This window comes from Agelaius phoeniceus, chromosome 9 (assembly GCF_051311805.1).
Source record: "Agelaius phoeniceus isolate bAgePho1 chromosome 9, bAgePho1.hap1, whole genome shotgun sequence".
NCBI classification, from domain to species: Eukaryota; Metazoa; Chordata; class Aves; order Passeriformes; family Icteridae; genus Agelaius; species Agelaius phoeniceus.
Window position 1 is genome coordinate 34,624,190 of NC_135273.1, and position 14,552 is coordinate 34,638,741.

The following is a 14,552-nucleotide window of genomic DNA, read 5'->3' on the forward strand; positions in this document are numbered from 1 at the left end:
TCGCCTCGTGCCCGCAATGATGGCGGCGGCTGCGGCCATGCTCTTGGAGCGGCCATGCGGCCGTGCTCTGGAGCTTGTGTCTCGCTCCGCGTGTCCCTCTCCCTCGGCGCGGCTTTGGGAGGCAGTGAGGATGAGGAAGGCTGCCCGCTGTGGGCACACGCCATGGCTGCTGCCCAGATCTCAGCAGAGCTGCCGAGCCGGGCAGGATCCCGCCTCCCTCAGTGCGGGACACACCGGGCCGGGCGCTGTGGGGAAAGGGCGCGCTGAGGCGTTCAGGGGCTACAAGAGAAGTTAAAATGTGTGGTTTAATTTAAAAAAAGAATAATAAATCAGTGCGGAGCGCCAGGGGTGTAGGACGGAGTCTCAATCCGTGTCGGCGCTAGGAAGTGACGGGATGAGGCCGCTGGCTCCGCCTGCCGTCAGGAGAGCTTTAACTTGGAGCTGTGCTGGTCTGGGTAAAACGGGTTAGAGAGCACCTGGCAGAGCGCAGCCTGCGGCTAAACAGGTGCACACGACAATGCAGATTCCAATTTTTACGGTTGATGCATTTACAAACCGGCCGTTTTCTGGAAATCCTGCGGCAGTTTGTCTGCTTGAAAATGTAAGTGAAAAAACCCCAACTGTTTTTTGAGGTGCTGCAATGACATTTGCCGTTCTGTACTTGGCCTGAGCACTCAGCACTGCATTAGACTTTGCTTTCTTTACTCGAAACTTCTGTTTTCCAGACTTGTTTGCTGTGGCACAAGAATACAGACAAATTAGCAAAGGAGTTGCTTTTTTTTTTTTTCATCGAAACGATGTCATACAAGACAACGTTTGAAGTTTTTGTGGGCTGTTAAAAATATTTTTTTAAGGAACAAACTGGATTTATTTTGAGTTAAGAGAAATGCTTAATTTCTTCAAGAATAATTCAGACTAAAAGTTCTGAAGAATTAAGAAGGATTCAGAGTGAGCTCTGAAAAGTAACGCTGTAAAACGAAATCAGTGCTCAGTAGAAGGATTAAACTGTGGGGTTTGATTTTGGTGTGGGTTTTCTCCCTATTTTTCTTGAATTTTTCCTCTTTCTCTGGAAAGAAAAAGAGCGGGTACAGACCTCGATGTGACTCTTTCACCATTAGTGCATTGGGTTCAGCTTTATCCAAGTTTAAACAACCAGTTTTTATTGCTTCAGTGTTGCACGATAGTTTTGGTGCAGTTGACAGTAGTTATCCTCCTCATCAGGGTGTTGTGCACAGTTGGTGCTAATTGGTACCAATTTCTAACAAAAACAATTATTAAGATGGATCAGAAATTTACAGGCCTTGTATTGTTTGGGTAGTAACTCCTGATAAAAATTGTAAATCTGAAAATATATGTAGAGTAGCCAGTGGCAACAGCTCGAAATGCCAACATGAATCCTTTCTAGAGTTACTAAGTCTGTCTAAATCTCATCTAGCATTGCCTACTTACCTGGTCAGCCAAAGATGTGACTGGGAACATCTCTCTTCAGACATATTTTTGGCTCCATAAAATCTAAATACTCTCAAAATTATCTCTGTATTAAAATTATGAGGTTCTAATTTCATTTTTTATATTAATTTTACTTTGTCACATCAAGATATCATGATTACTTTGTTACATCAAGATATCATGAAGCTACCTTACTTGCATGACTTTGGGATGCAGATGTTTAAATTTTTCTCCAGTTCCTGGAAGTAAAGGCTTTAGTGTGAAGCTAAAGCCGAGATCCTAATTCAGCATTTTATTCTAAGATTGAAGGAAGTGGTGATGCAGCCATGCAAAACAAGTGTTCTCTGCTCCCTCCAGAGTCTCAGCAGATGCTTTACAGAAAAAATCAGGAGAAATGCAATGGCAAAACCAGTCCTCTCTGTGTTCCAGAGGTGCCACAGGATGGCAGTGTTTCAATAAAGTTCCATGTCATTAAAAAAGAAGTTATTCTAATAACATTTTTACTGGTCTTTGTCCCGGTCTAGGATCTTTGCAGTAACTGACAGAACTCTTCCTGGGATAAAGGGAGTGTAACTGTGCTGTAGAATGTGAGAATGATGTTGAACTGTACAGAATTCAGTGTGCAAGTGCAGCTCTAGTGGACTAATCAGTTCTTGGTTTGTAGCTGCAGTATGGGATTTTGGCTGAAAAGGGTTAGTTATTGAAGGAAGTAATTCAAGTTTAAAGGGCACATTTTTATCTCAGAGGCTGAACCTGACCAGGTCCCTTCAGTACTTTGTTTCACTTGAGTTTCAGTATTTTAAAGGTTAGATTCTCAAACCTGGCCAGTCAGCATAACCATGGGGAAAGAGCAGTGGAACATGGGCCAAGGAGAATGTTATACAATCCCTGGGCTTGGGTATCTTGGGATCAATGTCCACTGGCTTAAATCACAGGCACTTTGTGAGCTCCAGCTGTTTCTTCTTGTTTTCTTTTTCTTCCAATTTGTCTCTTCTCAACTCCTACCAAGGGACTGGATTGTCCCACTTCAAGTTTTTTTTACTCTCAGAGATTATTGTGAATTAAAACTGAATCCATGTTTTATTATAATAGAAAATTAAGTGTCTGTATTTGACAGAAAGTTTGATTCTGTATTTTTTGGCCTTTGCTTGACTGGATTTGTTGTGTCATCCCTAGGACCTGGATGAAGATTTGCACCAAAAAATTGCAGCAGAAATGAACCTTTCAGAAACAGCTTTCATCAGAAAACTGAAACCTGGAGATGACTTTACCAAAAGTTAGTGGTTCTGCTTACAAGAAAACATCAGACAAATACAGAATTCATTCAGACTCATCTATGGATTAATTTTCAGCTGAATCAGTTTGCTGAATCTGCTCACTTGGCAGTTGTGTGGTGGCCTGAGCCAAGGCTCATCCCCTAGTCTGGACTTAGATTCCAGGTTAAGGAGTCATGTTTGTCAGCTTTGTTGTTTGATGGATTGTTCAGGGAGTAGGATTTTGTACAGTCTCTGTAATTAAAAATATTAACAATAATAGTAACTACAATTGCTTGCTACTGTTAATAATTGGAATTTACTTTAGGGTTAGACTAATTGCTTGGAGCAGGAAGTTACAGTACTTTTCATTTTTCATGTTAGCATTTTGCCAATATGTTTAACATGCTTATTTTCAATCACCCATCTCTACCAGCACACAAAATGGCAGCTTCTTTGTCATTATAGAGCTTTTGGCACTAATGGGCTGTTTGTGGCCTCAGGCAGATCCACACAGCTGCCCAGGGTGCACAGGTCTTTCAAAGCATTTGGTCACTCAGCTACACCTGAGACTGTGTGTGCTGAGGGCTGGTGGGAGTGAGCCAGGAGCATCAGAATGTCATTTATCATCTGCTTCTGGAACATGAATCCGTGTAGGGAGGGCTGCTGGACACAGCACGTGTTTCTGCAGGCCTTCACCATCAATATTAATTTAATGTTAATTAAAGAAAAAACCAAACCAGTCAACTCTATTACTTTAGGGACATGTGACTTTCTGGGAGTGCCCCATGTCCTGTCAGTCCAGGTGTGGCTGTGTCTGGAGTGTCCAGGCAGCCGTTCTGGGCCATGTTTGTCTCCCCTCAGGCACGTGCATGAACCCTCCATGTCCTGCTCCAGGCACAGCAGCAGGCTCCCGGCTGGGCTGGGCTGGCCCCCACAGCACTTCACTGCTGGGGACATCACCTTCCACCACTGGCTTTGTTTGGCTTCTCTTTGTGTTTATTACAGGGGACTGACTTTGATGTATTAAACTTTCCAGAGGAGCAGTGACAAGACTGGTTTGGATTAAAAAAAATTCATTTTCTTTTTCACTTCTTGTTGTGTTTGTATGGTAATTATTCACTTGAAGTGCACGTGCAAAAGTTGCAGGAAACCAAGTATCATACATGTGTATTACAAATTTTTTAAACAGCAAATAGGAATATGATTTCTAGTGAAATGAAGGGTTAGTAGACATTAGGGGCTTTTACCAGAGTTAACTGGTGGTTTAAGCAAAACAATTCATAAGTGAGCTAACTCCAGTACAGGCAGTGTTATACCAACACAACCATCCATGGCCTCTGCACAGTAACCTGGCCTGCAGGTGATACAGATCATGACTGCCTCTGGAGGATTTCATAATACACATAAGGACATGGAGGCTTTGTCCTCTAAATGAGACCTGTTCAGGACAAAGGAAAATCTGTGCAGCATGCAGAGGTTGTTGACCTGATTCAAAAGGGATAGCTATTCTGAAAAATCAGTGTCAAATGGGTGCCTAGAAGTGTGTTTAGGACCAAAACTGATTGTAACATGCATTTTGATTAACTGAAACGTCATCACTCTATATATATATTGAGGTAAAATTAAGATATAGACTTCTTCCACTTATTAAACTTTATTTTTCCAAGGTTCCTGCTTTGGGCTCAGATGGTTCACCCCAGCCAGTGAAGTTCCTCTCTGTGGTCATGCTACTCTTGCATCAGCTGCTGTGTTATTTCACGTACAAAGTAGGTTTACAACTTATGTGTTATTATAGCTTTTTAGAACATTTACTTCTAATTAACATCTTTGTTTTTTAAGACCAAGGCAATTAAACATTCAGAACATCTGTAGAACACAACTGGAGATACCCTGGGTATTGCCTGTAGTTACAAGGCTGTAGTCTGATGCCTGCCCTCTGATTCCCATGCCCTGCTATTACTCTGGTGTAGGAAAAGTGCTAAATATGCAAATGTCATCTGGGAGAGGTAGAGCAGGATTTGATGAATAGGGAATATTGCTCTTTCTGTTAAAAGGGCATTCCCATTCATTCTAGGCAAATGCAGGAATGATTCCCTGACAATTGCTGTGTTTATTAGCCTCAGCAGATTTATTGAGTTAGTTGGGAATTTTGCCCAGAATACAGTGTTGCTGTATATTTGAGCTGCATAACTAACTTTTTCTGAATATACTGAGCTACTTCCAGGGCTATGATAATTTGGATTAAAATTCTAATGTTTGATAATGTTGCAATGTTCTCTCTCTCTAGAAAATACAAACTCAGTTCTCACGTTTGTGACACTGAGTGGGGAATTAAAGGCCAGACAAGTGAAAGATCATATTGTCCTGGACTTGCCACTTTACACAGCCTACCCCCAGGTTAGTCAAAATTTTATTCACAATAGGCTTTCAAGGAAAGTGTGTGTTTGTATGTGTATCTCAGTATATGTGTCTGTTTGTAGTTGCATAGATACATACATATAAATTACATTTTTACAGTGCATGTGTTTTTTTTTTCCTTCAGGAACTTAAGGAAGTAGAAGAATTAATAAAGGTAAAGGAAGAATCCATCAGTTGTCTTAGAAAAACGTTGATAATAGCTTTGCTTATTTTTTTATGTATTAAAATGGCTAAAAAATGGTGACAAGGCACTGCTCAATGTACTGCTGAACTGGAAACACCAAACTTCAAAGCTCTCAGTAATGAGTCAGTGGGTCAGGGAGTGGAATTCTCCAAAGTGCTGCAGCTGAACCTGTGTCTCCCATTTCCATCGACCAAAGTGTCAATATTTATTTCAATGGCATTTTCAGCCTTTTGTGTGCATAAGAGGGCAGTCTGTGTCCTTGCCCTCCTCTAGGTCCTGGATTTCTTCCCAAACTGACATACATGGGGCTTGTAACTCCCCCATATCCATTCAAACACTTGGTGCATTTGCTTTTCTTGCTTGCACGTGCTTGAGGGTTGCATGGAAGAGCTTGCATAAGCCCTCTTCCAGCAGGGAAGGTGCTCTACAGAAATGCTAAGGGAATAATATTTTATGTTCACATGATGATGGTTTCTCCTGTCTCTGCATTTCCACCAGGCAGCTGTTGGTGACATGGTTGTCCAAGACATCCGTTACTCTCCCGACACAAAGAAGCTCCTGGTCCGCCTCAGTGACACTTATGACAGGTATATTGCACTCTAATTGCTTTAATCAAGAATGCAGACATGGAGCTGGCCTCTTTATTCCTTACATACCAGGCTCTTTTGTCTTGTTTTAAATCAGGTGGAGATTAGAAACCTCTGATTTAAATTTCTGTGTCAAGTGGTTATTTGATCTTTTAACATGAGCTTATTGGAGCTGCAAAGCTGAGGAAGATCATTCTGAAATCTCTCTTCAAGAGAAGGAGGTGTAGGAAGCAGTTTTAATGATGGTGTATTTTTCCCATCCATCTGAGTGTAAAGATGATCCAGGGACCTGGTGGGAAGTTGGGAGTCCTGCTTCAGCTCAGGGCACGTTGGCAGAATGCCAGGGATTCTTACTTGCCTGGGTCTGTAATCTGCTTACACATGCTTAACAGCACCATGAGTAGCTTTAGAGAGAAAATTCCAATTCAAATTATTCCAAAGCATTTGTTAATCTCATCTGAATTTCATTGTTAATTCAAGTATGATTTAGGTAAATACTGCTGAAACATAACTTCTTTAATCAGGCCAAATTACTCTTATTACAAACTTGAAGTTTGGCCTGACTAATGGTTAAAGTCTGGGGTACTAGGGGAAAAGAAATATTCTCAGCTGAGTATTTATAATTTCACTCTTTCAGACTGTTTTGTAGGGAGGTATCAGGCAGTTACAGACTGCTTTAGAATGATGTGTGTTATTTGCTTGCTCTGAAAGGAGGTGGAGCACTTGGTACATTCCATAGTGAGGCAATGATTCTTTCAATGATTAAAATGTTGATACAGGGTGAATTTTTTTTTTTTTTGGTGGCTAATATTTCAGGATGTTCTGTTTTCAGAGATAAATAGGATGGCTTGATGTTTTTTCTCTGCTCATTCAGAGTGCATGAGGTTCCAGGTGATTTTTCTGTCAAGTACCATTGTGAGGACAATGCTAGGGATCTAGTCTCCTCTAATATTTTAGGGCTGGTTTTGAATTGTAGAGAAGATGATTCTGTAGCTTTATTTTTTTCTTTTCAGTACTTATATTCATGTAAAATGAATTATGGGCTATTAAATTTTCAAAATTATATTCAAGGTCTGTGTTGGAAAACTTGAAAGTGAATGCCCAACACTTTTTGTCAGCTGAAAAGACAGGAAAATTGAAAGGACTCATACTCACTGTTAAGGGAAATTCCAGTGGAAAAGGCCATGATTTTTACTCCAGATATTTTGCACCTTGGGTTGGAGTTCTGGAAGACCCTGTTACAGGTATGTGTTTGTATTATAAGCAGCTCATACTTTTTGTTTCAGTTGAATTAAAAGGTTCTTATTCAGATTCATTAATCTGTTTTTGTACTTTGGAGTCTCTTATAAATTACTGGTGTATATGGATAGCAGGAGTGGTCATTAAACTAGAAACTTTTATGGCTGAGGCAAACTCATTCAGAAGAAATCAAATCAGCTTCTTACTGTCATTAGGCCAGATATTCTTGTGTGTTTTTCAGATCTTTTCCCTCAAGTATTACAATTAGATAAAAGTGAGAGTCTTGTTCATTACTGGATGAGTGTTGCAGTGGAAATTTATCTCCTCTTATGTTGGTGTTCTTTTTTTTGTGGTGCTTTGGATTTTTGTTTGGGTTCTTTTGCAGTGCATTTCAGCTGAGATCTTCCCTGGTTCATGACCCTGCTGCTGCTGTCAGGCCTGTGGGAGCTCAGCTGGCTGCGTGTTAGGGCAGCAGGGCGTGTTCCTGCCTGTTCTCTGGCATGCACTCAGTGCCTTGGATTGCTGCAGGGTGGTGTTCTTTGCTTAGGTACCATTTCATCATTAGTCAGCTGAGCATTGTAGCTGATGATGATGCCCTCACCTAGCAAGACTTGCTTTGAAGCTAGAGGATGTGCCAGTAATCCTGCTTTACCATAAATGGAAGTTATGAGTCTGCACAGCAGACAGAACTTAGGGTTTTTTTTGCCCTAAACACACATGGCACTTGATTTATGATATTTACATTTTGGCTATGCTTACTCTGTAAAGTAGTGATTATAATTTAATTCTGTACTTTGTTTCCCAATTTCTTTTAAGGATCTGCTCATGCTGTTTTAAGCAGCTACTGGTCAGAGCAGCTGGGGAAGAAAGAAATGCTTGGTAAGAGAAACTGTTTTATTGCAAAGCTGTCCATTTGTGTAAATCTACTCACTAGAAAATAAAAGGTTGTATTACTACTGCAATCCAAACTGTAGCAATAACTCCCTATCCATTTCCTCAAGATGAATAGAATATTAAGTAATATTTTGTGTGTGAGGTAATCTTTTAGAAATTGCTTTCTTTCCTATCCACCACCATGACACATCATGCCCAGGGGTTTGAAGTGTTGGTTTCTGGATCATAAGTCTCTGCTGTCAGTTTTTGATCTTGGCTTTGGGATTTTAGTTCTCATGACCTTTCATCATCCCTGAAGCTTGGGGAAGCTCAGGGGATGTTTGTGTGCTTGGTTCAATCAATGTGATATGCTTATTAGGTCACATCTTTGTTACTAAGCAAGAAACCTTAGAACATGGTGGAAAGAAACCAAGAGAAGCTGTTAACATGTGCCAGTGCTGTGTGAGGAGTGTTGGGTGACTCCTTGCTTCTCCTGTTTCTGCTGCTTTGCCAGAGAACAGAGGAACAAGAGAAGCAGCACAAAATACTCTCATCCCCTACCTGGTTCCCCAAGAAGGGACAGGGGGCAATTCTGCACACAAACCTTTGGCCATATTTAGTTTAGAGCAGAGATTGGATACTTGATCTAATGAAGTTCTTTGTCCATAAAAGTAAACACTTTTCCAAACAAACAGCTAGCCTGAATATAAGCCTTTCTGTATTGGGTCAAATCAATCTCAGAATGGAGTTTCTTGAGGATGGTAAGTCTATAAAGGCTCCACCATGAACTGGACCTTCTCCATCATGGATCAAAGGAAAGATGTCATGTTCTGTCCCAAAGATCTTGTATTTGCATTTACACCACTCAATATCTGTGATAGTTTAAGTAATGCTGGGGGGAGTTGGGGGGGAATCTCAGCATGTTTTCTGAAGATGAAAAACTGTCTTTGGTAATGTGTCCCTATGGACTGGCTGTTTCTCAGAAGATTTTGACATTTTTGGATGTCAATGTGGGACTGAAACTCCCCATAGCATCTATAGACACTGTTTCTTTAAGTACTCAAAAGGCTGGAATTCTGTCTGTACTTACAATTGACACTTTCTACCTGTTTTGCATTTTCATGTATTTTGTATGTACTGTCCCTGTTCTGCTTTTAGAGAAACCAGCTCAAGCAGCCAGGGCAATTGATACTGTAATCAGCACAAGAAAGTCCTATCTGTCCACAAGATAGGTTTGTGTTGTTTGGGTTTTCTTTTCCATTCATATTTCATGCATATATGTCCTCAAACTTCTTCTGTGTTAGAAATCATACAGAACTGTTTTAAATAGGATAAGTTAATTTGATGCATGTTTATGAGAAATAACTTTTCCTTACAGGGGTCATGTGCCTGCCTGAGAGGTATCAGGTAGTATTGGGCAGATTCTACTACTAATGAGATTATTTGGAAAAGATAGCTGGCATTCAAGGACATTCCATATCAGAAAGTATTAATAAATAAGAGCATCTTTGCACTTTTTAGAAATCTCTGTGGTGTCTCCTGCAATATCTGATACTTTTTATTGCAAAAATAAAGGAAGATTTTCTTCCGTAGAACGAAGCATCTGTTAGCTCCCAAGTAGATTACACATAAAGTAATATAAAATGTGGAACATGAAATCTATTGTCAGATCTCTCTGGCTATTGAGGCCTTTAGGAGGAGGTCAGCTGCAGCTCTGCTGAAGCATCAGACTTAATTTCCTGTGTTTGGGTTCTCTTCTGACTTTTTTAGACTAAATTCTCAAACAACAACCACTCCCGCTAACTACAAAGAGAATTTTCCAGTACTTTTACAAGGTGAAATACTTAATGACCTTTTCTTGAAGTGGGTCCATGTCCTTGAATTTAAGCTGTTTGTACAATCAGGGTTTTGTACCAGTCCTTGCCTTTCTTGCATTTGAGGAGTCTCTGCAATGTATACAAGTTATAATCTCTCAGATGTATGGACTTCCTCAGTTGCTAGTGAATGCAGTGTAGAACACCTGTCTGTGTATCCAGCCCTTCACACTGCTGCCATATCTCTAGGGTAACATTTATAAACCTGCATGAGGAAATTAGAGAGGACTTCCCAAATTATTGTGATGACAAGGCCTTACCCAGGACAGTTTTTATCTCAGTTTAACCTAGGGGAATCTTGCTATACCAGTTTACTTGGGACAATTGTATTTATTTGTGGGGAAATTTGTTTGTTGTCGCTGCCTTTACCTTCTCTGATTCCTTCTGTTACAGAACAGGTTTATAGCATTTAAGGGTTGTTTTTTGGGGGGCTTTACCAACGTTACCAACATTACCACCACCAACAAAACACATAAAAAGACAGAAGAATTTGCTTTGTTAAGGTACAATGAATCTACGTGTATTAGGGATTTTGCTAATTTGAATTCTCATGAAGTCAAGAGTTTTCATTGCAGTTTTAATCTTTTACAAGTCATCTCAACACATGGATTGACAACATCAGATTTGTGCACAAGTGTTACATTTCTTCAAAGGAGAGGTGTTTCCCTCCATCAATCACCAGATTTGCCCACTTTTTTTCTTAGGATAAAAAAAAGTCTTGGAGATCTTTGCTTGGGTTAAGGAACAAACGCTTCTTTCAGCATTCCACTATGGGGTTTAGAAATTCAAACAAAATATTAGTGATTTCTTAAGTATTACTACAAGAGTGTAATAATACTTAAGAAATCACTAATATTTTGATTGATTATTTTAATTTTAATATTTTTATTGATTATTTTAATTTTATTTTGATTGATAATTTTAATTTTTTGATTTCTTAAGTATTATTACAGGAGTGTAATAATACTTAAGAAATCACGAATATTTTGCGCTGATGTCATTCTATGACATTATGAAGAAAATCCATTATTTCTTTAATTGGTTAAGCAGGGGTCATTGAGCTCCATCTAGGCTGGTAGGAAGCTCCAGAAGAAGAGGATAATGTTTGTACAAGGCCCCCAGCTGCTGTGTGAGTGCAGGGGGTGTGATACTGTGGTATCACCGGCCTTGTGGCTGCTCCCAAACTTTCCTGTGTGTCAGGTTAACCACAGAGGAGCCCAGGGCACTGTGAGGTCAGCTGGTAGATATTGTTTGTACACTTGTACATACTTGTTTTCATGGCAGATATGTATAAAATCTATGTATGGTGTGAAGTATCCTGGTAAACACAGGCGTGGAATATGAGTGTACAACAGCTTTATGATCTGAAAGGTGAGTGCACTTCAGAGATGCCTGAAGGCTCCAGAGGCACTGCTGTTAAATGAAATGCTCTGGGTACTGAAATGTTCCATGCAGGCCTGTTTGCTCTAGGACATGGCATGAAATACCAGTGTTTTGTGTGAGAGAAGGAATAAATCAAGTATTATTTTCATATAAGCTTGTCTAAAAATTTCCTTTGTGTGTTATTTTTTGTTTTTCTTCTACTTCAGAAGTTTCTTCCAAAAAAGAAAAGTAAAATAAAATGGACCAATATCAAAACAATCTCAGCAATCCTGACATGAAAGAGCTAAAGAGTTTGGACATGTCAAGAAGAAAAAACCAAACCAACCTTTGAAGAATTGAAACAATCTCTTTTATTTCAGTCCGCTATTGTGGAAGACCTTAGTGTGTCTCCACACCTGGCAATAATAATTGATCAATTTTAGCTGACCTGGGTCTTTTAAGAGTCTAAAATATTCATTTCAATTACTACTTGAAGCAATACTCCATTCACAGGTGGTGTTCTGACAAGTTAAAAACAACTCATGGTTCTATAAATGGAAAAGAACAGAAAGTATCAATCTCAATCTCTAAATAGCTCCTGTTTCCACTCTTTCAGAGTGCTTGCTTTGTCTGAGAATCTAATCTGATCAAAGCAGAGCTTTCTTAGCAGCAGTGCCTGAGAAATAGTTTCAAAGCATACAGCATGTATGGCATCAGAGAGCCTGTGCTCTTTTGGGATCTGAATACAATCTCTACCCGATTTATAAATTGTGGGTTTGAGAGGAAAAACGTGCCCCTTAGCTTTGGACAACTTCTGGAGCAGTTGGAAGTTCATTGAGTGAGGAGACTGAACATGATTGCCTTTTGATCTATTTAGAGCCTTTCACAAAAGCAGCACTGCTTAAAACTTTCCTAAATGCCATCTGAACCAGACCCTTTTCAAGTCATGCAACTAAAATGAGACTGCTGAAACGAGTTAGAGACTCCACATGCTGGGTGAACATCATCCCACCTGTGTATGGCTCAACAGTCCAGACAGAAGCTGAATTCTCTGAGCAAATGGAAGCAGAAGGCTGTGTCTACTTCAGGTTTACCCAGTTGTATTAAATGATATCTTCAAGATTCTAGAAATCAATATCTGTTGCATCCTGTATAAGAATTTGGTGTCAGTTTCTGACAGCTGAAGCTGTCTATGTTTCTTTGTAGACTTCTCCCACTGCCTTTGTGAGCTTATTACCCTTTAGCCAGGCACATTCTTTGAATGCAGTGTCAGCTTTTGGTGTTCAGTGCCAGTGAAATGGCAATTCCTTCTCATGCAGATAACGCTTGGTGTTCTTCCTTCTTCCCTCCAAAAACTGTATCCCATGAAGGGAGAATTCAAAACTTCTTAGCTACATGGAAGAAACTAAATTTGCTACAACAAAGCCAACTGCCCCTCACTGCTTGTGTGAAGTAGCAGTTTTGTCAGGCTCAATAGGCAAGGTCTGGTTGGAAATACACAGCCTCAGCTGACCTTCATCCATGAAGGCAATTCATCCAGGGTGTCCCTGCTGCACTGTTTGCCCTGGTGCTGCTTGCTTTCTGAGCCAGAAGCCTCCTTTCCCTGAGTTTTCATGGATTTCTAAAGCATTTGTGACACACAGGAGTTTTTTAACTCTGGGTTCTTGTTTCTCTTTAGCGTTTCAGTGCTCCCGCCGTGGAGGAGAGCTGAAGATTTCTGTGCGCGGTGACGGCAGAGTGGACATTGCAGGGCAAACGGCTGTGGTGTTAAAAGGAAACCTGACTTTCTGAAAGAACTGCCACCAGTCTCCCTCTGCTCTCACTAATCACTAATCTTTATGTTACTCTGATTATGCTGATTTTATCTTAGCTCTAGGCAGTGAATTACTGCTGTTCTCAAAATCTTTTATTACTCATTGGCCATTTTTAAAAATTGCTTGAAAGTATTCACTTCTGATCTTCAAGATCCTTGGTATTCTTCACTTCCATCTTGCCACTTCCTGTGTGCCCTGACCAATGAAAATGTTTGAGTACAGCTATCTTGTTTTTCTGCCTTTAAATGATTCTTCTCTTTATTTCCAAATTCTATGTTGAAATCCCTTACTGCTTCTTGGATTAAACTGTAAGCATCTGTTTGATAATCAAACTTTTCCCATGTAGATAATTTTTCATGAAATCTGAATTAATTTTTTAAAAAAAGTGTATTTTCTTGGCTATATATTAAAATGGCAGCCATGTTCACTGACTTACTTGAATTAAAATATGAAAAAATAGAAATGGTTTAGAAACGTGCCTTGTGGTTCTCTTTTATGAACAGTATTTTTTGAAGTAAAATGGTATTGCCTTTGATCATAGCACTGCTGCTTAGTCAATACTTTAATTAAAGGTTTAGTAGATTTAACAGATTGACCTTGTGATGCACCTAAAGCTGATTAAAATCTGAGGGGAAACTTTATTGGTTACAGTAATGTCAATTATTTTTCAAAACCTGAAGATTTTCTCCTAAACTGAAAGTTTCTTCTGTAATCTTCATGAAGTCTACTGCTTCAGATTTTGTCACCATGATGTAGTCTTTCACTGGAATTATTAGGAATATGGAACTTCCAATGACTCTAGCTAAAACTGTTTTCTCTTTCAAGTCACCTCTGTCTTAAGCTTTGCTTTAGTTCTTTGCAATATTTCAGGGTGATGTGTTTTGAATTCAGAAGGCACTCTGATACTATGGGAACAGTTGGATGTCATCCTGTTATAAATCATCAGGAACTTAGTTGTGCCAAGTTCCCATTTTTCCTTTTATTTTGAATTTTATCAGAACTTGCTAGTTACATCTTACTTAAGTCCAAGCAGCTGGACAAGTAGCAGTGTGAGAATCTTAGTTTAAATAGAAAATTCTATCTCCTGAAGCTACAAAGAACATAGCAAGAATGAGATTTAAATGCACTGCTCATCTCAGGACTAGGTGGCAAGCAAAAGGAATCTCCAAATGGAAATGCACGTTCTTCTCCTGCATTCAGTCTTGCTGGACTTGCTGGAGCTGCAGGATGATTTATACACATGGACTTGTGATCAGGTGCAGGTCACAGCTGTGGTGGCAGCTTTGGCCCTGGCCTCCTGTCCCACAGCTCGGGTTGTTCCCCGGGTTGTTCCCCGGGATGTTCCCCGGGATGTTCCCTGGATGTTCCCCAGGATGTTCCCCGGGATGTTCCCCGGGATGTTCCCTGGATGTTCCCCAGGTTGTTCCCCGGGATGTTCCCCGGGTTGTTCCCTGGGTTGTTCCCCGGGTTGTTCCCTGGATGTTCCCCAGGTTGTT

The 14,552-nt window shown here is 40.1% G+C and overlaps 1 protein-coding gene across 1 annotated transcript; it reads left to right on the forward strand.

Annotated features, from left to right (window-relative positions):
- The first annotated feature begins 27 nt into the window (after positions 1-27).
- On the forward strand, positions 28-13,689 carry PBLD (phenazine biosynthesis like protein domain containing). Its single transcript, XM_054637583.2, has 9 exons — positions 28-601; positions 2,626-2,725; positions 4,373-4,471; positions 4,993-5,102; positions 5,248-5,277; positions 5,806-5,894; positions 6,966-7,138; positions 7,950-8,012; positions 12,921-13,689. Exons 1-9 carry the CDS (start codon positions 518-520, stop codon positions 13,031-13,033), a joined length of 861 nt encoding a protein of 286 aa, XP_054493558.1. The 5' UTR covers positions 28-517; the 3' UTR covers positions 13,034-13,689.
- Positions 13,690-14,552: the final 863 nt, after the last annotated feature.